At 39.9% G+C, this 23,663-nt stretch overlaps 2 protein-coding genes across 2 annotated transcripts; both read left to right on the forward strand.

Moving 5' to 3' along the window:
* The first annotated feature begins 343 nt into the window (after positions 1–343).
* Positions 344–1,704, forward strand: LOC122991662 (trace amine-associated receptor 13c-like). Its single transcript, XM_044364852.1, has 2 exons — positions 344–516; positions 888–1,704. Exons 1-2 carry the CDS (start codon positions 344–346, stop codon positions 1,702–1,704), a joined length of 990 nt encoding a protein of 329 aa, XP_044220787.1.
* A 14,263-nt stretch (positions 1,705–15,967) lies between these two features.
* Positions 15,968–17,647, forward strand: LOC122992540 (trace amine-associated receptor 13c-like). Its single transcript, XM_044366371.1, has 2 exons — positions 15,968–16,411; positions 16,783–17,647. Exons 1-2 carry the CDS (start codon positions 16,236–16,238, stop codon positions 17,597–17,599), a joined length of 993 nt encoding a protein of 330 aa, XP_044222306.1. The 5' UTR covers positions 15,968–16,235; the 3' UTR covers positions 17,600–17,647.
* The last annotated feature ends 6,016 nt before the right edge of the window (positions 17,648–23,663 follow it).

Consider the following 23,663-nt stretch of genomic DNA (forward strand, 5'->3'; position numbering starts at 1 on the left):
TGAATGAATGGCTGATTTTTCATGCAACACTGTTGTCTGTTTAAACATTAAGTGACATGAAAAAAGGCAGAAGTAGGACAAAAGAAAGGAAACAAGCACAGAGAACAACAAAGATAGGAGGCAGGAGAGAGAGAGGCAATGAGAGAGGGAAAGTTGCAAAAGTCAGAGGGAAAGTGATGAGATAATGAAGGTTTGATGTGTAGAGAGCAGGAGGAGGGACATTGCAGTCCAACAGAGACTAAGAGAGAGGGGGGTGGGGTGAGTGAAGAGATGAAGTAGTTGTTTAACTCAGAGTTCTGGTCAGAAAGCTGCCAGAGCTGCAGCTCTCTCATGATCTCTGATGATGGAGGTCCAGGATGGAGCAGAGCTCTGCTTTCCACAACTCCTCAACACTTCCTGCAGGGGGCCAATGTCTTCTGGGTTCCAAACTGTGTTTCTGATGATTCTGCTGTCCTCCTTCTCTCTGCTCACTGTGGCTCCCAACCTGCTCGTCATCATCTCAGTCTCCCACTTCAGGCAGAGATACGATTATCTGCAGATCCTACATTTTTAAAACGTATTAATATATACAGTTAGATTTAAAAGAAGAGTTGTGTTTGAGCTACTACTAAGTAATGTTGCACCTTGGAACATTAGACTAATATTGTGCCTTACTGCCAATGTTTTTGCAACACTGGAGACAGTGGTTCATGTCCTGTCTCCCCCCAATAATCAATGTATGTCAACCATAACCAAGTAGTTTTGATTGTCTACACTTAACCATGTGTTAACTATAGATGTGGCAGGTCAGAAAACACTCATAGTTTTTTGGAATAGTTGTTTGAGTTGTTTTATCATTTAGATATAAAGACTTGTTGGTTTAATGATGCATTTCTCTTTATTTCCAGGCAGCTCCACACACCCACCAACCTCCTCCTTTTCTCTCTGGCTGTATCAGACTTTCTCGTGGGCCTCGTGGTGATGCCGGGAGCAGTTATCCAACAAACATCCTGCTGGTTTCTTGGTGATTTCATGTGTTTTCTGTGTCATTATATATCCTTCATCATTACCTCTTCCTCGGTAGGAAACATGGTGCTCGTATCAGTTGACCGCTATGTAGCTATTTGTGACCCTCTGCATTACACCACCAGAATCACTGTGAGAAGAGTTAAACTCTATGTTTGTCTGTGTTGGTTCTTTTCTGCTCTCTTCAGCATTGTCTTTACAAAGGACGAAGTGACTCAACCAGGTAAGCATAATTCCTGTCAGGGAGAGTGTGTGTTTGTCATTGACTATATTTCAGGACTTGTTGACTTTGTTCTGAGCTTTATTGTTCCAGTTACTCTCATCATAATCCTGTATATGAGAGTGTTTGTGGTAGCTGTGTCTCAGGCTCGTGCGATGCGCTCTCACATTGCAGCTGTGACACTCCAGGTTTCACTGACTCTAACATCAAAGAAATCTGAGTTGAAAGCAGCCAGGACTCTTGGTATTCTTGTAGTTGTGTTTCTAATATGTTTATGCCCATACTATTGGGTTTCTCTTGCAGGGTACATTTCACCCAATACTTCAGCTGAATTATTTGTGCTCTCTCTCTTGCATTTTAACTCCTGCCTGAACCCTGTGATATATGCCTTGTTCTACCCCTGGTTTAGAAAAGCTAGTAAATTCATTGTGACTCTTCAGATACTGCAGCCTGGCTCCTGTGATGCCAACATACTGTAGAAAGGATGTGGAGTGACTGAGATGAGATCTGCTCTACAAAGACTTTAACTGAATTCAAAAATTTGTGAAAATCCTTTCTTCTCCTTCTGTACATATGAACAGTACATGACAAAACTGCGCATCACTTTACTAATTGTCAGTTTTATGAAGGAATTACAATCTGTTGTATGTTTTTTCTCTCTGCTGCCATTTTCATTTTATAAGACAGAAGAGGGCTGATGCTACAGTTGGAGACAAACCACAAAATGAGCAGTTTTAGAAATAAAAAACTAAACAATGGCATTATAATTCCTATCACTGTATCCCACAAATGTGACAGGAGAGGTGGGTCCAGCACTTAGGGGGAGAAAATGGAACAGTATACATGAGCAAAATGACTGCTGTGGAAATAGACATGCTGCATTTTTCAATCCACTTGACAGTTTGTTCTGTACCAAAAAAGTATTGCATAACCTCACACTAAAGCTGAAATACAGGCAAAAGAGTTACCACATTGATGAAATGTCTGTTTACATTAACAACAATATTTGTTTAAACACATCTGTAAACTCAATCAATCACAACCTTTTGAGTATCAGGTTTTAGAATTATAATCTACATCCTGGAAACTGACCCAGTTCAAACATGCAGAAACCTAAATAATCAGCTCATTTCTTGCTATTGCATCTTCTGTGATCACAGATGCTGTTTTGGCCTCACACAGAATATTCATGCCACAGATCAGAGAGCAGTCATGAAAAAATATTTAGTATTACAGATTAAAGCTTCTTGTTTGAAACTAACAAAATGCCTTTGAGACATTATAGAGGAAAAATCATTGATGGTCTGTATTGTTCAGCACACAGGCAGTATATCAGCATGTACAAGATGTGTGGAGGCAAGTGACTGTGTACGAGAGCTGCTATGAGTATTGGCAGTCGAGTCAAGTTTGAGTGAAGTTAACAGGTTTTTAGCAGTGTTGCCAACTATTTTCAGTGGGAAATAGCTAAAGCCTGCAGGAAAAGTTGCTAGATGTTGCTAGATGACTTCACATGCTGATTTGCATATATATGATGTCATGGCGTAATTAAATACATACAAGATTTTTAAAATTTTTAAGAAAATGAAGTTAAATTAAGTTAAATTAAGCTTTTCAAGCAGCTCTTCAATGTACATCTGAATCTACCTCTAATTAAAGCTGCAAGCAGCGTTGGTGGGATCTCCCACTCTGGCCCTTTGGGATCAGATCATTTTGCTTTTTAAAAATGATGGATATTTCTTACAAGTGTGGTGTGCTTTTATTTTGAATGTTTGATTGACAGGATGAGAATTTTCTGCAGGGTGAGACATGTCTGTCTTGCTCACATCTGTGTCATCAAAATCATGCAAGTTTTGGGCCCATTCACTTGAATTTCAATTAGTAAATTGAAAACTCTTGATGATTTTGTGTGTAAAACAAATGAATTTCCTAATTTTCATCAAGTCTAAAGACTTTTAACCCACATGACCTGGTCAAAGCTTGATTGACATGTGTACTGTCAGGTGTGTAGAGACAATAAGTAACTGCAGCTGGACACAGAAAAATACTCATACATTTGAATGGAGAGTGTGAGCAAACCCACACCTTTTTGAACATTTACTGCTTCCACATAGTTTTAGATACATACAGTTGTGATCAAAATAATAGCAGTCCCACATCACTAGCAAGATAAATCACTGTTTTTGTTAGAATTTCAACTTCTACACTGCAAGTAAGTTTCTAGAAGGTTTAGTAAAGGTATAGAAAACCAACAGACCCAACAGGCGTGACGTGCATGCTGCTGATTCTGTGAAACTGAATCATTTACTGAAAGGGGCGTGTTCAAAAAAACAGCAGTGCTGAGTTCAATTAGTGAGGTCATTGATTATGTGAAAAAAATAGGTTTTAAACAGGTGGCCCTTATTTAAGGATCAAGGCAACTGATGCTGTATATACTGGCTGTGCATTTGTCCTTGATAAACAGAGTAAAATGGGTCGTTCAAGACAGTGTTCAGAAGAAGAGCGTTCTTTGATTAAGAAATTAATAAAAGAGGAGAAAACCTATGAAGAAGTGCAGAAAATGATAAAATGATATCAAATGCTTTAAAATGGCAGCCAAAACCAGAAAGGAGGAAGAAAAAGAAAAACGACTATTCGAATGGATCAGAGAATAACCAAAATGGCAAAGGCTCAGCCAATGATCAGCTCTAGGAGGATCGAAGAAGATCTAAGATTGCTTGTGAGTACTGTAACAATCAGACGACGTCTATGTGAAGCCAAGCTACCAGCAAGAAGCCCCCGCAAAGTCCCATTGTTAAAAAAAAATACATGTGCTGAAGCGGTTACAATTTGCCAAAGAACACATTGACTGGCCTAAAAAGAAATGGCGTAATATTTTGTGGACTGATGAGAGTGAGATTGTTCTTTTTGGGTCTAAGGGCCACAGACAGTTTGTCAGACGTCCTGCAAACACTGAATTCAAGCCACAGTGCACAGTGAAGACGGTGAAGCATGGTGGTGCAAGCATCATGATATGGGGATGTTTCTCATACTATGGTGTTGGTCCTATTTATCGCATACCAGGGATCATGGATCAGTTTGAGTAGATCAGAATACTGGAAGAAGACATGTTGCCGTATGCTGAAGAGGGTGTTTCAACAAGACAATGACCCCAAACACATCAGCAAGCGAGCAAAATCATGGTTCCAGACAAACAGAATTCAAGTAATGGAGTGGCCAGCACAATCCCCGGACCTTAATCCCATAGAAAACTTGTGGGCTGACATAAAATATGCTGTTCATGAGGCAAAACCAAGAAATGCAGAGGAATTGTGGAACGTAGTACAATTGTCCTGGGCTGCAATACCTGTTGACCGGTGCCAGAAGTTGGTCGACTCCATGTACCACAGATGTGAAGCAGTTATCAGAAACCGTGGTTATGCAACTAAATATTAGTTTATGATTCTAAGGAAAGTTGAATCTTCAAGCATTTCTTAGTTTATACAGTACATTTTTGAGTTTGTAAGGAAAGAAATCAACACTGCTATTTTTTTGAACATTATATTTGACTTTCTGTAAAATATTATCAAATTCAATGACTTTTTCCAATTTTCTTGCTTTGAAATAGAATGTGCAGTGTCCCCAATGCATTTGTGTTCATTAAAATACAATTTATTTGAAGCATTTTGAGGTTTACTCACCTTTTTAAACACACTGCTATTATTACGAACATAACTTTACTTCATTTGAACTTTAAATGAGCCATGAGACTTTGACCTACAAATCTTGAATTTACATGTTTTTTCTATCTTTTATTGTTTTTGAGATATTAGAGTGTGAGTTTTAAAGTCTTTTCTTGCTCCTCCTGGGATTTTATAATGAGTGTGTATTGCGGAATGTTCCACAGCACTGAGGGAGTGACATCACCAGGAGCAGTTGGAGAGGAGAATTGTAGGGTACGCTTTTTGTGAAATCTCCTCATAAATCTCATTACTTTGGCCAAATCTTACATCAAAAATCATATTTTTTAGTAGGAAATTTTGTGGCGAATCCATTGATACAGGTTTGAAGGTAGTCAAACTTATAGTTTAGATGTCAGAAGCCTCTGTTTGACACAAAGTTCATGCCCATAGATTGCCTCCCCATTGTTTTACATTGTAAGGTGTGATGTGGCACTGCAACTTCGAGTTATAACAAAGTTTTTAACTACTCGAACGTAAGAAGGAACTGCTCGTTGTGATGGACCCACAGAGCATTATCATGTAACAGTCAACAATTTCCATATGTTTCTAGTCACGCTGTGTGGCTCTCGGGAAGGCACTGGTGAAAAAGCTCCAGAAACACATCAGAGAGCACAAAATAACTATTGAGTTTTTGGAAAAACAATTTGCTTGCAGTGGCATTCTAAAGCTGCATTATGATTGTCTTTGCACAGTGCATATATTGGATCCATCCCAGAACAAGACCAGCCACTGCTAAGTCCCCTTATTCCAAATATTAAGGGCGTTATCTTTGACAGTGAGCTACACTAAACTAAAGACACAAAAATATTTTACCAACTCAGGAATTTTTTCGAGATCCAGGCAATGTTGTGTTTTAGCAATACCAAAAAAAAAAAAAAAATCTGCACTTTAAATCTTCACACCTGGACTATAGTAACGCTTATAGTAACGATTTACCTGCCTTAATACTGGAGCTGTAGCTCAGCTTCAGACTGTGCATAAGTCTGCAGCCAAATGCACTTCTCACATCACCCCAGTATTAGCCTCTTTGCACTGGTTACCAGTTTCCTTTAGAATCCATTTTAAAATCCTACTCATTACTTAAAAGGTTTACATGGCCAGGTACCTGACTACATCAGTGAACACCTTCACTCCTCTCTGTTCAAAAAGGCCTCTTAGATCTGCTGGGTGAGACCTGTTAGTTGTTCCAGAGTCCAGGTTAAGGTCAAAGGGTGATCAAACTTTAATTGTACAGGCTCATCGGCTTTGGAATAGTCTTCCAGTTCGTGTTCAGTCTGCTGACACTGTCACTTTTTAAAACTGTCTTCAAATACGTTTTTATAAAATCACCTTCTTGTGTGACAACTAGACTTGTTTACATAACAGCTTTGTTGTGTAACTGACAGATTTTGTGTTTATTTTGATGGTTTTATTTGTGTGATTGTATTTTCTGCATTGGAAAGTACTTTGTGCTCCTAGCTTGAAAGTACTATACAAATAGTAGCAGTAGTATAAAGTATGTATACTATCTGCAAAAAACAGCATACTATAAAGATTAGTATATACTGTATACAGTACAATTAGTATAGTATCAGTTCCAGTGGAAAAAGTAGCCCACATAAATACTATATCTTTCACCTAGTTCCACCACCAGATAAAAAAATGAATCTGTTCAGTACTTTTGTTTGAATAAATACTGTAAAACTATTTATTTTCTGAGTCCCAGCTGTACTGCATGATTGGCGCTAATTAGCAAGTGTTAGCATGCTAACATGCTACACTAAATTGGTTACATGTAGCTCACTAGCATGTCTGTAGAAGTCTTGTTTTCAGAAAAAGGCCTAGTTCCACCTCTCTTGGAAGTATTGGACAGCATGTCAATGTCACTCTTGATGTCAAAGGCCTAACAATATCTCTCAGTTGTTTTTATAGTATATTTATTTTATAAAGTATAGTAATCTTCTTTCTTCCTCTTTATTAGCGTCATCACCCATCACTGTATGTTGCTTAATAGGAGGAAATACACAAGTAGCGGACCAGGTTTTTAAATTCTCAAACCTACATAGTTCTTCACTATAGTATGTAGTGCCGTAATATATATATATGTATAATTACAAGAAAAATAATGGTGTCTGTAGTTTTGTTTCAGTTTTAAGCGTATTCATGAAATTTAAGGAATATAAAATGTGAGTCAATATGTATTTACATCAACTACCTTTGAGTTCACTTCTGACACCCCTACTCCTTTTATTCTTTATTGTTTGCATTCTGCTGGAGTGGAGGCCTGTAACAGTGAGTGGCTGCAAGACATAAATGCTTTGTCAACAGTAGAAGAAAAAGCAGCAGGTACCACAACTGAAACAGAAATTCTCTTTCCATCAGCCTTTATTGCATCTTTTCTTTTTTGATATGGTAAATGTTTTGCAGTGTTTTAGTTTTTGTCAGGACCATTTTGGTGTTTTGCTTGCAAATTGAAAGCGCAAATAAAACAAGTTTTAATGCTTTTACTTTTCCACTAATGTTCATGTGTGTGTGTAATGTTCATGTGAAATGCTATGTAACAGTAACATGGGGAGTGCTGAGGTCATAAATCAAGTTATCATGCATACAACTATATGGAAGTCAAAATAAAAACTAGATAAAAATACAGTCTTCTGCAAGTATTGTCACATGAGACATAATTAATGTAAATGTTGTGGTGGACTTTGTGAAAGTGAAGTGCAAAAACTCAACTCTCAATAGATCAGTGTTTGTTTGGCAAAATATCCATTTACTGCATATTACCTCAGGCATTTGCCTGTGTGTTGTGGCTAAGCACACATGCACATGTTCAGATTAGTCCTATGAGATTTAATTTGCCTCTCAGTGAACAACATTTTTGCCCATTAGTTGCTCTTAATGTCAGTGTGCTGAACCTCCCCAGACAGGAAGTGTGTTCACACCTGCATGGATTAGTGTCAGATGATGACATCTCATTTTCTCAGGTGTCACTGCAGAGGTGTTAACAAAAACAACGTTCAGTGTCAACACATGATGCAGCCACCACATAACAACATGTGATGCAATCATTGCTGAACAATGATGCTTTTTTTCTCCAGTTGATGATGTCTATCATGACCTTTAGTATTTGTTTGCTCAGAGTCCAATATTTAAAGCAGCTATAATCAATATTTCTATAATAACAATGGATCATAATAACAATGAAAACAGTATGTGTAGTGTGAGAAGGGTCACTTGTAGTCCCAAACCCACAGAGAACCATCACTCAACTCTGCAGCTCCCATCAGCTCTGCAGAGCCATTAGGCATCTTTTAACTATTTGTTTTGGTTTTACGGCCCACAGTTTTAATGTTTTGGTCCATTCTCACTGCTTTCATCAGCATTATTTCCAGATGCAGTAGGCAGCTGTTTTTAGCGCAAAAGCTCTAAAAACCCAGTGTACCAAACAGTGTGAAACAGCAAACAAACAAACTTAGCACCTAGCTGGTGAGCAAGACAAAGAGCCAGATATTTCCATCAGGAGTTAGTAGAGAGCAAAAGAAAACAGAGCTGAAAGGAGAGTGACTACTGGACATCCATTTGCACATTTGTCCGGTGATCTTAAATATGACTCCAAATGAATGCTAATGTTGCTCCATGTTTGCTGCTGGATCTGCAAAGAGGCAACTGTTTGCTAACAAGTCAACTTAAAAGGTGATAATATGTCAGTATTTCATTCACAGCTTGTTTCTGTTCCTGCCAAGTGCAGAAAAATCAAGGCCCAAAGCTGTACACTTACACATATTTGATGGAGGGACTGCTCAGCTGAGGTGTTTTCCTGAACTTGTTTCACAAACTTGATATTAGGTTTGGGCAGTGTTGTGGAAATTATCTCTCAAGAAAGAAGGCACATGGAGACATAAAGAAAGCATTTAACATTGTTACTTGTTGAAGCAGTTGTAAACACTGTACAATCCATCACATCGTCAGTAACAATTATACAAATGTCCAAACACAAACAAAAATACAATCATCTTGTATTTTTGGAGAGAAAGCATGATGTTCAGCTGGCCCTTTCCCTAAAGCCAGCCCTTTCTCTAAAGATTGTGAACTCAAACTAGACAGCTTTATACCTCTCCAGAAGCAAAGCTAAAAACAGTCTGGTCCCTAAATGGACACTTCCACAAACCATTACACCTTCTTACAAACAAGTATGGTCTCTAAAACAGTAGGCTTAAGACAGATATCTCCCTCAGATAGAAACAGGTTCAAGAATTCAACTAGCCTAGGAGTAGGATTTCTTCACCAACATGTGTCCCCAAAATGACGATGACATTGCATCACATTCAGTTGATAACAAACATTCAATCAATCAATCAATCAATCTTTATTTATATAGCGCCATATCACAACAGAAGTCATCTCAAGGCACTTTTCACATAGAGCAGGTCAAGACCGTACTCTTTAATTTACAGAGACCCAACAGTTCCCCCATGAGCAAGCACTTGGCGACAGCGGTAAGGAAAAACTCCCCTTTAACGGGTAGAAACCTCAAGCAGACCCCGGCTCTTGGTGGGCGGCCATCTGCTTTGACCGGTTGGGTTGAGAGAGAGAAAGAGAGAGGGAAAGGGGGAGGGGGGACAGAAGAAAAGCAATGACAACAACAAACAACAACAAGCACAAGCATCAACAGACAGGGAAGGATGCCATCAGGACTGTGAAGGACCGCGAAGGTTCGGCCCGGGAGTCAGGTTTTTCTGTGAGATGAGAAAGCACAAAAAACTCCGGGGAAGAAGCAAAGTTAGTGACATGCATTGATGTTACATGAATGCATACAGATGGAGAGGAGGAGGAGGAGAGAGGAGCTCAGTGCATCATGGGAAGTCCCCCAGTAGTCTAGGCCTATAGCAGCATAACTAAGGGCTGATCCAAGGCGAGCCTGGTCGGCCCTAACTATAAGCTTTATCAAAAAGGAAAGTTTTAAGCCTACTCTTAAACATAGAGAGGGTGTCTGCACCCCGGACTGAATCCGGTAGATGGTTCCATAGAAGAGGAGCCTGATAGCTGAAGGCTCTGCCTCCCATTCTACTTTTAAAGACTGTAGGGACCACCAGTAAGCCTGCATACTGGGAGCGCAGTGTTCTAGTGGGATAATACGGTATTATGAGCTCTTCAAGATATGATGGTGCCTGACCATTAAGGGCTTTGTAAGTTAGGAGAAGGATTTTAAATTCTATTCTAGATTTTACAGGAAGCCAATGTAGTGAAGCTAAAATGGGAGAAATGTGATCTCTTTTTCTAGTTTTAGTCAATACACGTGCAGCTGCGTTCTGGACCAACTGGAGAGTCTTTAACTCCTTAGTTTGAAAACATTTGTAACATATATACAAAAGATTTATAAAATGATAACCTACTATTCAATTTTCTTTTACATTCCCTCCTTTTATCATTTGATAATCCCTTGTGCATATCAGAACTCAAGAGACCCCAAACTCAATACATTTTCCTTGAAACCTAAACACCTAAACACTTAATCATCATTACATTGCAACAAAAACACTACATCTGATGTAAAATTAAACCTCTTTCAACACATTCCAAAAAGGTAAACATAACATCCCCTTTTGACAACCCACAAATCCTTGACTCTTCTTACATTAAGACATTCTCAAACATGAAACTGCATGTATTATACAACACTCAGTGTACAATAACTAGATGAAAAGTGTCCCATGATGATGAACAATGTCCCTTGCTCTGATGTTTCTCCTTGTCCCAGAGCCATATACCTGGGTTCGATAGTGACGATCTTACCAAACCTCTAAACACTGTCCCAGAAACTTGATTTTGCTTGTCCCAGCCTTGTGAGAACAACTCTTGCAGTCAGAGTTCAAGCAGGCTCTTCTCAGAACCAGTCTTGCTCAGACCCTTGCAGCCACTAGCTTATAGCAAGTGTTGAATCGAGTCCTTTTGTCCTCGTATTACACCAGGCTTATCCACATGACCCTCCTGGTCCTTCCTGTGGCTTCCTCACAGCCCTGGTGCCCCAAAGCAGCTTCAGTTTTGCTGTCCAAACTCAGTTCAGTGTCGTTCATGACCACATGCCTTCATGTGAAGGAGTTGGGGGAACTGCTGCACAGGGTTATTTTAGACCCTGCCTGTGTGTAGGCCTCTCTGCTTACTCTGTCCCACAAAACCTTTCAAAATGACTTCACACTCGATGACGTCTTCAACAGTCCCATTTCGTCCAACCCAACTGTCCAAAACTCAAACACAGTCAATTAATACCAACATCACAGTTGAAACACGACTTAAAGACAGTTGAAACAGGTGTGGGCCGAAGCTACAGCATGTAATGTCTACCCTTTTAACACACATCATGTTTAACCGTGCAATGCAACAACAAAACAGTCATACACAAATTCTATATCAGAGTTGTAGGTCTCTTCAGTTCCTCACTGATTCCCTCCTGTGTTCAATAATCTAAACACATCTCCATCATCAGAAAGAGCCTAATCATGTGATGCATCAATAAAACAAACCCTTGTACAAATTCATGGTTCTTTCAATTCAATTCTTGATCAGACAACTTCTAACCAAGACAAAACTCTTGTACAACTACTTAAACACAAACAATATTCAACAACTATGGTTTCTTACTTAAGACCTATTTTTTATCTCAGATTCCTAAGAGAAGCATGTTGTAGACTCCCATATTGAGGGAATCCTGAATTCTTATGCCACTTTGGCAACAGAGCCATCATAACTCATTTTCCTTTTCTTTTTTTTAAATGTTTTTTCCCCTTTTCCTTTACTCTCCCGAGTTTAACAACTTATTGCTAACATTTGCTTTGGAAAGTTAAACCTTTTCTGAACTCTCCTCTCATTAACTTCTTTGCAGGTAGGAGCTGCAGACACATACCCGCACAGCAAAATGCAGTAACTCAAACAAAGAAAAACAGTACTGTACAGCACGGACTCGAACCGTACTAAGCGCTTCTTAACAATTTACGCAGGCTCACATATTGATAGAACTCTGATCTCACCTCGTATTTTAGGCCTTTTTGGGGACTCTAACCCCTTTTATTTCTATGGCTTTTGGTTACGCAGGCTCACATATTGATGGAACTCTGATCTCACCTCGTATTGTATGCAGGCTCACGTTTGTTGTTCCCGATCTTACCTCGCACTTTTAGCCCAGGGGACTCTAACCCCTATTAGCTTTTATCAAGGACTTTAACCTTGAAAGGGACCCTGGCAGCGGACTCTAACCCTGCCTCTTTTCTGTGCACTTTTTAGGCAAGAGAACACTTTTCTCTCACTTTAGGCAAATTCCCTAGGAATTCCCTCTCTAAGCTTAGAGTATCTATGACGCCATTAAAACTTCAACAACCACCAATGCATGCCTTCGAACTAAACTCCCTTCTTTTCCCTAAAAATTTTGGAAGCAAATAACAAATGCAATTTCCACAGAATTAATCACAATTACCAACAAACCAAAGATTGCTCACCACTGTCCCCATTTCCTGGAAGGTGACCCCAGCCCTCTCGCAAAAAGACCCTAACTTATATAGGTCCCCGAGGTTTCTGCAATCTCCTAGGATAGGTCCTGGCCACTGGACAGGTCAACTCTCCCAGGAAAAAGGCCAGTGGGTTAGCATCCAGGACGAGCCCCCAAATGTTGTGGAAATTTTCTCTCGAGAAAGAAGGCACATGGAGACATAAAGAAAGCATTAAACATTGTTACTTGTTGAAGCAGTTGTAAACACTGTACAATCCATCACATCATCAGTAACAATTATACAAATGTCCAAACACAAACAAAAATACAATCATCTTGTATTTTTGGAGAGAAAGCATGATGTTCTTAAGACAGATATCTCTAGATAACCCCAGAGGTCAGCAAGCAACCCTCAGATAGAAACAGGTTCAAGAATTCAACTAGCCTAGGAGTAGGATTTCTTCACCAACATGTGTCCCCAAAATGACGATGACATTACATCACATTCAGTTGATAACAAACATTGACTCCTTAGTTTGAAAACATTTGTAACATATATACAAAAGATTTATAAAATGATAACCTACTATTCAATTTTCTTTTACAGCAGTATAACACAGTATAGAGTATACTGTGACACAGTGTCACATGTCAACTGGTACAGGTAGCTATCCCTTTAAGTTCAAGCTCACTGCAAATAAACAGATGAAATAATAATATAATTTATGAAACAGACTTGTACATCAACATATCATATTGGTCTTATATTGGTCTGGGTGTTTTCCAAGGCTTGAAAGAAGGATACAGTACAGGAAACCGCTTATAGTGATCACGTCCGTCTAGGTCAAATTGATCACTATAAGCGGATGATTACTATAACCTTTTTTTTCTTTTTCTTAATTTCTTATGCCGATTACCATCTTATTGACATTTGTATATTTATTACATGAATATAAAATAATGAAATGGGCAGCTTCAGTTTCAAAATACAGAACAGCTGTTTCAAATGCTTGTTGTTTCACTGCTGCATCTCATTGACTTGTTTTTGGCAGTTTGTCATAAACTTCAAGGAGACTACGTTTTTCATTGAGAGACTTTCTTTTTCCCATCATGATTTCAACATGCACGCAGCACCAATGTCAGGTAACCAGCTGGACGCAGACAGGTTGTGTGTTTAGGCTGCAGGGGTGGGGGCCGCAGGGGCCCGCAGTGAGAAAGTTGAACTAGTACAACTTTTGGAGAAGTGCAATATGTCACACTACAGTGGCCAATCACAATCTGATCAGAACTGTAACCCTGCCATGAGGGAGGACAAAAACATTACAAGGAAGAGGGGAGGACATTTCTCTTCATTTGATAACATTAAAAGTAAAGTTAGGCTTTGCTGACGTCTTCCTGACTCATTTTTAAAAAGACAAGAGAGAGAGAGAGAGAGAGAGATTCATATTCAGATTCATTTTCTATTGTTTGTATGTCAGTTTCATTGTAAGTAGTTTCCACTGTATGTTATGGTTGTATTGTTGTTACTGGCTGTGGCTCAGGAGGTAGAGCGGGTCGTCCACTAATCGGAAGATTGGCGGTTCGATTCCCAGCTCCTCCAGTCCACATGCCAATGTGTCCTTGGGCAAGATACTTAACCCTAAATTGCTCCTGATGGCTGTGCCATTTATTGCCCAGTAAAGTGGGAGGGCCGGATGACAACTGCTGCCAGGGGCTCACTGATGTACTTCTACATGGCTTAGGTTTCAGGGGCAGACAAGGGTAGAGGTGTCCGTTGAGAGGAGAGGTGCCTGGGAGCAGGTAAATTTCACAGTAATACAGATGGTGGGCAGTAAGGGAAATGGCCCTGGTCTTATTAAGGACCTCCTTCAGATCCAGGTACTCTGAAGGAACTCCTGAGAGATCTGGACACTCAGATACAGAGGTGTTACTGGGAGCTTAAGACAGAGCAGATGTGAGGTAAACAATATAACAGTGGTCACCCCATCCCAAAATAACCCTAGATGACTGGTTTGTGAGGGTTATGCCTGCATAGCCATGGAAACACCAGAATGAGAGGAAGTTGAGGTGTGTCAGTGACATGGAAGGTGAGTGTTGCATGGTGGTTACCTGACACACCCAGCTGGACAGGAACAGTTCTGTTAGTCACCAAGAGATGATGTCCAGGATGCTTACTTCAATGGGTTTGACCAGGGGTTCCCACCCATTACCCAGCTGCATTGCGAATGTGTTGTCTATGAAACTGGCGTCAGTCCTGGAGTGAAAAACACTGAAACAGTGTGAAGACAGGATGAGCTGCACATGGATCAGACGATGAGAGGGCATTTCATGGTCTTGAGTTTTGCTCAAAAATACCCCATAAATAATGTTTGCTTCTTCAACCCGTGGAGTTATAGAGCTGAAATATGGACAGCGCTACTCTGCCATTGAAACCCACATTGTGGTCTGAGGTGGGATTACATCCATAGTGTTAATGATTTGAAAACGTTTAAGAGACCTAAGATCTGTGTAACGTTACTGTGAATGAAACTCGGCATGTACATGCAAGACTTAGTGCTGGATGTCTCAGGCACGTTCAGAAATATATGAAATACGTCATAAACAATGTTGTTTCTACAATGATGATTTGCTGCTTCTTCTGCCTGTGGAGTCAACGAATGGAAATATGGACGGCGCCACTCTGCCATTGCAACCCACATTGTGGTCAGAGGTGAGATAACATCCATAGTGTTAATGACTTGAAAATGTTTCAGAGACTTAAGCTCTACTATTGAACTGTGTGCTGTGAACGAAACTTGGCATGTTCGTTCAAGACTTAGTGCTGGATGTCTCAGGCACATTTAGAAATATATAAAAATACCTCATAAACAACGTTGCTTCTGCGTCTTCTTCTGTACATGGATTCAACGAGCAGAAATACAGACAACGCCATTCTGCCATTGTAACCCACATTGTGGTCAGAGATGGGATTACATTCATAGTGATAAGAACTATCATAGAGAATGAATTGAAAAAGTTTGGAGAGTTAAGCTCTATTCTCGTTCCTCACATGCGAGAACTTTGTATTTATGCTCAAGACATACTGCAGGATGTCTCAGGCATGTTTTGAACGGGCACTACAGTTCAGCTGATCAACTTCAGCTCAACTCAAAATTGTAGTCTCCAAACATTCTGTGTGTGAGCTATTTAGGGAGCATCGGTAAATTGCAGCGTCTACCAATAGCCTGCGTGTGAAGCGTTTAGAGAACATGGGTAAATTATAGTGTCTTGCAGGCGTTTCGGGAACATCGATAAATTGTAGAGTCTACTGATAGTCTGCGTCTCAGGCGTTAAGGGGAGGGGCACAACTCTCTCTAGGTATTGAGAAATCAGCCCGTTCCAACAAGGCACGTTTTGAACGGGCACTGCACTAGTTTGTTTAAAAAGAGAATGTCTAAAATGAGCAAATTGAAACGGCACATAAAAACAGGGGGATGGAAGTATCACCTGAAATGAATGAATGGCTGATTTTTCATGCAACACTGTTGTCTGTTTAAACATTAAGTGACATGAAAAAAGGCAGAAGTAGGACAAAAGAAAGGAAACAAGCACAGAGAACAACAAAGATAGGAGGCAGGAGAGAGAGAGGCAATGAGAGAGGGAAAGTTGCAAAAGTCAGAGGGAAAGTGATGAGATAATGAAGGTTTGATGTGTAGAGAGCAGGAGGAGGGACATCGCAGTCCAACAGAGACTAAGAGAGAGGGGGGTGGGGTGAGTGAAGAGATGAAGTAGTTGTTTAACTCAGAGTTCTGGTCAGAAAGCTGCCAGAGCTGCAGCTCTCTCATGATCTCTGATGATGGAGGTCCAGGATGGAGCAGAGCTCTGCTTTCCACAACTCCTCAACACTTCCTGCAGGAGGCCAATGTCTTCTGGGTTCCAAGCTGTGTTTCTGAAGATTCTGCTGTCCTCCTTCTCTCTGCTCACTGTGGCTCCCAACCTGCTCGTCATCATCTCAGTCTCCTACTTCAGGCAGAGATACGATTATCTGCAGATCCTACATTTTTAAAACGTATTAATATATACAGTTAGATTTAAAAGAAGAGTTGTGTTTGAGCTACTACTAAGTAATGTTGCACCTTGGAACACTAGACTAATATTGTGCCTTACTGCTAATGTTTTTGCAACACTGGAGACAGTGGTTCATGTCCTGTCTCCCCCCAATAATCAATGTATGCCAACCATAACCAAGTAGTTTTGATTGTCTACACTTAACCATGTGTTAACTATAGATGTGGCAGGTCAGAAAACACTCACAGTTTTTTGGAATAGTTGTTTGAGTTGTTTTATCATTTAGATATAAAGACTTGTTGGTTTAATGATGCATTTCTCTTTATTTCCAGGCAGCTCCACACACCCACCAACCTCCTCCTTTTCTCTCTGGCTGTATCAGACTTTCTCGTGGGCCTCGTGGTGATGCCGGGAGCAGTTATCCAACAAACATCCTGCTGGTTTCTTGGTGATTTCATGTGTTTTCTGTGTCATTATATATCCTTCATCATTACCTCTTCCTCGGTAGGAAACATGGTGCTCGTATCAGTTGACCGCTATGTGGCTATTTGTGACCCTCTGCATTACACCACCAGAATCACTGTGAGAAGAGTTAAACTCTGTGTTTGTCTGTGTTGGTTCTTTTCTGCTCTCTTCAGCATTGTCTTTACAAAGGACGAAGTGACTCAACCAGGTAAGCATAATTCCTGTCAGGGAGAGTGTGTGTTTGCCATTGACTATATTTCAGGACTTGTTGACTTTGTTCTGAGCTTTATTGTTCCAGTTACTCTCATCATAATCCTGTATATGAGAGTGTTTGTAGTGGCTGTGTCTCAGGCTCGGGCAATGCGCTCTCACATTGCAGCTGTGACACTCCAGGTTTCGCTGACTCTAACATCAAAGAAATCTGAGTTGAAAGCAGCCAGGACTCTTGGTATTCTTGTAGTTGTGTTTCTAATATGTTTATGCCCATACTATTGGGTTTCTCTTGCAGGGTACATTTCACCCAATACTTCAGCTGAATTATTTGTGCTCTCTCTCTTGCATTTTAACTCCTGCCTGAACCCTGTGATATATGCCTTGTTCTACCCCTGGTTTAGAAAAGCTAGTAAATTCATTGTGACTCTTCAGATACTGCAGCCTGGCTCCTGTGATGCCAACATACTGTAGAGAGGATGTGGAGTGACTGAGATGAGATCTGCTCTACAAAGACTTTAACTGAATTCAAAAATTTGTGAAAATCCTTTCTTCTCCTTCTGTACATATGAACAGTACATGACAAAACTGCGCATCACTTTACTCATTGTCAGTTTTACGAAGGAATTACAATCTGTTGTATGTTTTTTCTCTCTGCTGCCATTTTCATTTTATAAGACAGAAGAGGGCTGATGCTACAAAATCACAAAATGAGCAGTTTTAGAAATAGAAAACTAAACAATGGCATTATAATTCCTATCACTGTATCCCACAAATGTGACAGGAGAGGTGGGTCCAGCACTTAGGGGGAGAAAATGGAACAGTATACATGAGCAAAATGACTGCTGTGGAAATAGACATGCTGCATTTTTCAATCCACTTGACAGTTTGTTCTGTACCAAAAAAGTATTGCATAACCTCACACTAAAGCTGAAATACAGGCAAAAGAGTTACCACATTGATGAAATGTCTGTTTACATTAACAACAATATTTGTTTAAACACATCTGTAAACTCAATCAATCACAACATTTTGAGTATCAGGTTTTAGAATTATAACCTACATCCTGGAAACTGACCCAGTTCAAACATGCAGAAATAACCAACTTATGTCTTGCTATTGCATCTTCTGTGATCACAGATGCTGTTTTGGCCTCACACAGAATATTCAGGCCACAGATCAGAGAGCAGTCATGAAAAAATATTTAGTATTACAGAATAAAGCTTCTTGGTTGAAACTAACAAAATGCCTTTGAGACATTATAGAGGAAAAATCATTGATGGTCTGTATTGTTCAGCACACAGGCAGTATATCAGCATGTACAAGATGTGTGGAGGCAAGTGACTGTGTACGAGAGCTGCTATGAGTGTTGGCAGTCGAGTCAAGTTTGAGTGAAGTTAACAGGTTTTTAGCAGTGTTGCCAACTATTTTCAGTGGGAAATAGCTAAAGCCTGCAGGAAAAGTTGCTAGATGTTGCTAGATGACTTCACATGCTGATTTACATATATATGATGTCATGGCATAATTACATACATACAAGATTTTTAAAAATTTTAAGAAAATAAAGTTAAATTAAGTTAAATTTAGCTTTTCAAGCAGCTCTTCAATGTACATCTGAATCTACCTCTAATTAAAGCTGCAAGCAGCGTTGGTGGGATCTCCCACTCTGGCCCTTTGGGATCAGATCATTTTGCTTTTTAAAAATGATGGATATTTCTTACAAGTGTGGTGTGCTTTTATTTTGAATGTTTGATTGACAGGATGAGAATTTTCTGCAGGGTGAGACATGTCTGTCTTGCTCACATCTGTGTCATCAAAATCATGCAAGTTTTGGGCCCATTCACTTGAATTTCAATTAGTAAATTGAAAACTCTTGATGATTTTGTGTGTAAAACAAATGAATTTCCTAATTTTCATCAAGTCTATTTTTAGAAAAGTAAAGACTTTTAACCCACATGACCTGGTCAAAGCTTGATTGACATGTGTACTGTCAGGTGTGTAGAGACAATAAGTAACTGCAGCTGGACACAGAAAAATACTCATATATTTGAATGGAGAGTGTGAGCAAACCCACACCTTTTTGAACATTTACTGCTTCCACATAGTTTTAGATACATACAGTTGTGATCAAAATAATAGCAGTCCCACATCACTAGCAAGATAAATCACTGTTTTTGTTAGAATTTCAACTTCTCCACTGCAAGTAAGTTTCTAGAAGGTTTAGTAAAGGTATAGAAAACCAACAGACCCAACAGGCATGATGTGCATGCTGCTGATTCTGTGAAACTGAATCATCTACTGAAAGGGGCGTGTTCAAAAAAACAGCAGTGCTGAGTTCAATTAGTGAGGTCATTGATTATGTGAAAAAAATAGGTTTTAAACAGGTGGCCATTATTTAAGGATCAAGGCAACTGACGCTGTATATGCTGGCTGTGCATTTGTCCTTGAAAAACAGAGTAAAATGGGTCGTTAAAGACAGTGTTCAGAAGAAGAGCGTTCTTTGATTAAGAAATTAATAAAAGAGGAGAAAACCTATGAAGAAGTGCAGAAAATGATTAAATGATATCAAATGCTTTAAAATGGCAGCCAAAACCAGAAAGGCGAGGAAGAAAAAGAAAAACAACTATTCGAATGGATTGGAGAATAACCAAAATGGCAAAGGCTCAGCCAATGATCAGCTCTAGGAGGATCGAAGAAGATCTAAGATTGCTTGTGAGTACTGTAACAATCAGACGACGTCTATGTGAAGCCAAGCTACCAGCAAGAAGCCCCCGCAAAGTCCCATTGTTAAAAAAAAATACATGTGCTGAAGCGGTTACAATTTGCCAAAGAACACATTAACTGGCCTAAAAAGAAATGGCGTAATACTTTGTGGAATGATGAGAGTGAGATTGTTCTTTTTGGGTCTAAGGGCCACAGACAGTTTGTCAGACGTCCTGCAAACACTGAATTCAAGCCACAGTGCACAGTGAAGACGGTGAAGCATGGTGGTGCAAGCATCATGATATGGGGATGTTTCTCATACTATGGTGTTGGTCCTATTTATCACATACCAGGGATCATGGATCAGTTTGAGTACATCAGAATACTGGAAGAAGTCATGTTGCTGTATGCTGAAGAGGAAATGCCCTTGAAATGGGTGTTTCAACAAGACAATGACCCCAAACACACCAGCAAGCGAGCAAAATCATGGTTCCAGACAAACAGAATTCAAGTAATGGAGTGGCCAGCACAATCCCTGGACCTTAATCCCATAGAAAACTTGTGGGCTGACATAAAAAATGCTGTTCATAAGGTAAAACCAAGAAATGCAGAGGAATTGTGGAACGTAGTGCATTGTCTTGGGCTGCAATACTTGTTGACCGGTGCCAGAAGTTGGTCGACTCCATGTACCACAGATGTGAAGCAGTTATCAGAAACCGTGGTTATGCAACTAAATATTAGTTTATGATTCTCAGGAAAGTTGAATCTTCAAGCATTTCTTAGTTTATACAGTACATTTTTGAGTTTGTAAAGAAAGAAATCAACACTGCTATTTTTTTGAACATTATATTTGACTTTCTGTAAAATATCATCAAATTCAATGACTTTTTCCAATTTTCTTGCTTTGAAATAGAATGTGCAGTGTCCCCAATGCATTTGTGTTCATTAAAATACAATTTATTTGAAGTATTTTGATGTTTACTCACCTTTTTAAACACACTGCTATTATTATGAACATAACTTTACTTCATTTGAACTTTAAATGAGCCATGAGACTTTGACCTACAAATCTTGAATTTACATGTTTTTTCTATCTTTTATTGTTTTTGAGATATTAGAGTGTGAGTTTTAAAGTCTTTTCTTGCTCCTCCTGGGATTTTATAATGAGTGTGTATTGCAGAATGTTTCACAGCACTGAGGGAGTGACATCACCAGGAGCAGTTGGAGAGGAGAATTGTAGGTTACGCTTTTTGTGAAATCTCCTCATAAATCTCATTACTTTGGCCAAATCTTACATCAAAAATCATATTTTTTAGTAGGAAATTTTGTGGCGAATCCATTGATACAGGTTTGAAGGTAGTCAAACTTATAGTTTAGATGTCAGAAGCCTCTGTTTGACACAAAGTTCATGCCCATAGATTGCCTCCCCATTGTTTTACATTGTAAGGTGTGATGTGGCACTGCAACTTCGAGTTATAACAAAGTTTTTAACACCTTTTTTTAAGCATAGTGTCATAAGTCACCTATTAAAGTTTGAAGCCGATACCATTAATGCCCTTGAAGGAGATAGCGTTTGTTCGGGGGCCAAAATTGGGGCAAAGTCTTATTTTGAAAGGCTAATTGCGGACTTCCTGTTGGATTGAGGTCAGGGGTGTCAGTGAATGATTTGTAGGTCTTAATGAGATGAATAATTGAGTTTTGGTTTGATCTCTCTATGATATTCCTACGGGCTGTGGCGGCCATTTTAGTAACATAGGTGGTGCTAGAGAGCGCATTTTGGCACTTTGAGGGTTACTTTTTACCACATTTTTCACCAGACCTGATGTGCGTGTGAGTTTTTGAGCATGTTTAGGGGGTCAAATTTTAAGTGGCGTAATAATAAAGAAAGAAAGAAAGAAACAAACAAACACACGAAAAACAATAGTGCCCTTGCCCTTAGCCTATACTGTTTTACAGTAGTCCTCTGCCTTTTGGGCTCGGCCCCTAATAATAATATTTATGCAGGCTGTGAATAGAGAGTTGAATAGAGAGATGATCATGTACTGGAATAAATTCACTATTGTTAAATATTTTGATAAAACAAAATCAAACTTGGATAGTAAAGTTAAATCATTTAGAATAAAAACAATGAAGATCAATGATTGGTCATTGAATGTGCTGCTGCTCTGTCCCACTGAACAGTCAATCCAGAGAGCCACATTAGCGCTCATTAGCTGAGAAATACTGATGACTCCCTTCAAGGAGAGGAGTTAAGCTCTGTCCAGAAAGTCACTAGATATGTTGCTAGCCACTTTTTTGAAAAAAAGAGTTGCTAAAGGGGTCTGAAAAGCTGCTAAATCTAGTGACAAAGTCGTTAAGTTGGCAACACTGTTTTTTAGTAATGAACAGTCTCAGCACAGCAGCGAGGCAAGTGCATACAGCTATGGTAATACTTGAGGGACAAACATGTCAGTCAGTCACCACCTGCGCTGCTTAAAGCAGCTAAATGTTGTTACTCAGTACTCAAGTGAGCTTTTAACATAGTTTAAGGTTGTAATGCTTCTATTTTTATCTCTGGTAGCTAATCTGGTGACAAATAAAATGAAGTATGCAAAGAAATGCAAGGGCTTTTGTTTGTTAAACTTTGGCACCACTTTGGCACTTCATCACTCCCTGAAGAGTGGAACCACAGAACCACTCAAAAGTCGAACACTTTCTCCGATGTCTTCTCACAACATGATCTCGATTTTGGTCACACAACCAAGCTTCAACATCACATAAACCTGAAAGACAAGACTCAATTCAAATTCAGACTCATTCAAACAGATATCTCAACCCATTCACCCTCATGATTTTGACGCAGTCAAAAAGCATATTAAAGCACTTCTAGATACTGGTGTTATCAGAGAGTTCAAGTCCCTGTTTTCATCGCCTATTGTGGTAGTGCGAAAGAAGAATGGTGATGTGAGGCTATGTGTGGGTTATCGGAAGCTAAATCTGCAGACCATTTGTGACACCTATGCACTGCCAAATCTGGAGGAGTCTTTTTCAGCTCTTGCTGGGTCAAAATGGTTCTCTTTGATGCACCTCAAGGCGGGGTATTATAAAATCAAGACGAGTGAGGCAGATAAACCAACGACAGCCTTTGTGTGCCCCTTAGGGTTTCTACAAATCTAATCGTATACCCTAAGGAATCACGAATGCCCCAAGCACTTTTCACAGGATCACAAACAGAATGGCAGTGCACCAGAATGGCGTTACCGTCAACACTGTCCCAAGCCTAGGAGGTGTAACAAACTGGATGGAAAAAATGGCTGGATTGCTAATGAATGACTGGGAATGGACTGGCATGAAGACTACTAGGCAGATTGGGGAAGTGGAAAAAGGTGTGCAGGAGGGCACAGGGACATCAGGTGATGGGGAATGGAAAGGGAAAGGGGTTGCCGCAGCTCCCGCACTCAAGGGGAAAATTCATCATTGTGACTCAATGGTGTTGGGCCTCAACCATGAGGTCACACAAAGAAGGCCTAGATATAAACCCTGAGGCCTGGCCACAAGGCGCCATGCACCACGTTCACACCTAGGTGCTAAACAGGAAATGGTCTTAACAACAGTCTCTCCTGCACAGAGGAGCATCATGATGACACAGCCATGACATCAACGCCCCTTTAAAACCAGAGGACACCCAGAGAAACACCCTTGCCATGTCAACTGAGCTAGGGGGAACCTCTGTCCCTCTGTGAGTCAGCTTGACTAAAGGGGGGACCCCATGCACGTGTTTCCCCCCACCGATCGGAAGACTCTCCCCTCGCCGGACGAGATGAGACTTCACCGTGTTCACCCGAATATCATCCCT

Source organism: Thunnus albacares, chromosome 11, assembly GCF_914725855.1.
Source record: "Thunnus albacares chromosome 11, fThuAlb1.1, whole genome shotgun sequence".
Lineage (NCBI taxonomy): Eukaryota > Metazoa > Chordata > Actinopteri > Scombriformes > Scombridae > Thunnus > Thunnus albacares.

Excerpts from the sequence above, each read along its gene's own strand:
- LOC122991662 (XM_044364852.1), top strand. The coding sequence starts at position 344 with ATGGAGGTCCAGGATGGAGCAGAGCTCTGCTTTCCACAACTCCTCAAC. Across the intron at positions 517-887 it reads ATCTCAGTCTCCCACTTCAG|GCAGCTCCACACACCCACCA; the intron begins GCAGAGATACGA and ends CTTTATTTCCAG.
- LOC122992540 (XM_044366371.1), top strand. The coding sequence starts at position 16,236 with ATGATGGAGGTCCAGGATGGAGCAGAGCTCTGCTTTCCACAACTCCTC. Across the intron at positions 16,412-16,782 it reads ATCTCAGTCTCCTACTTCAG|GCAGCTCCACACACCCACCA; the intron begins GCAGAGATACGA and ends CTTTATTTCCAG.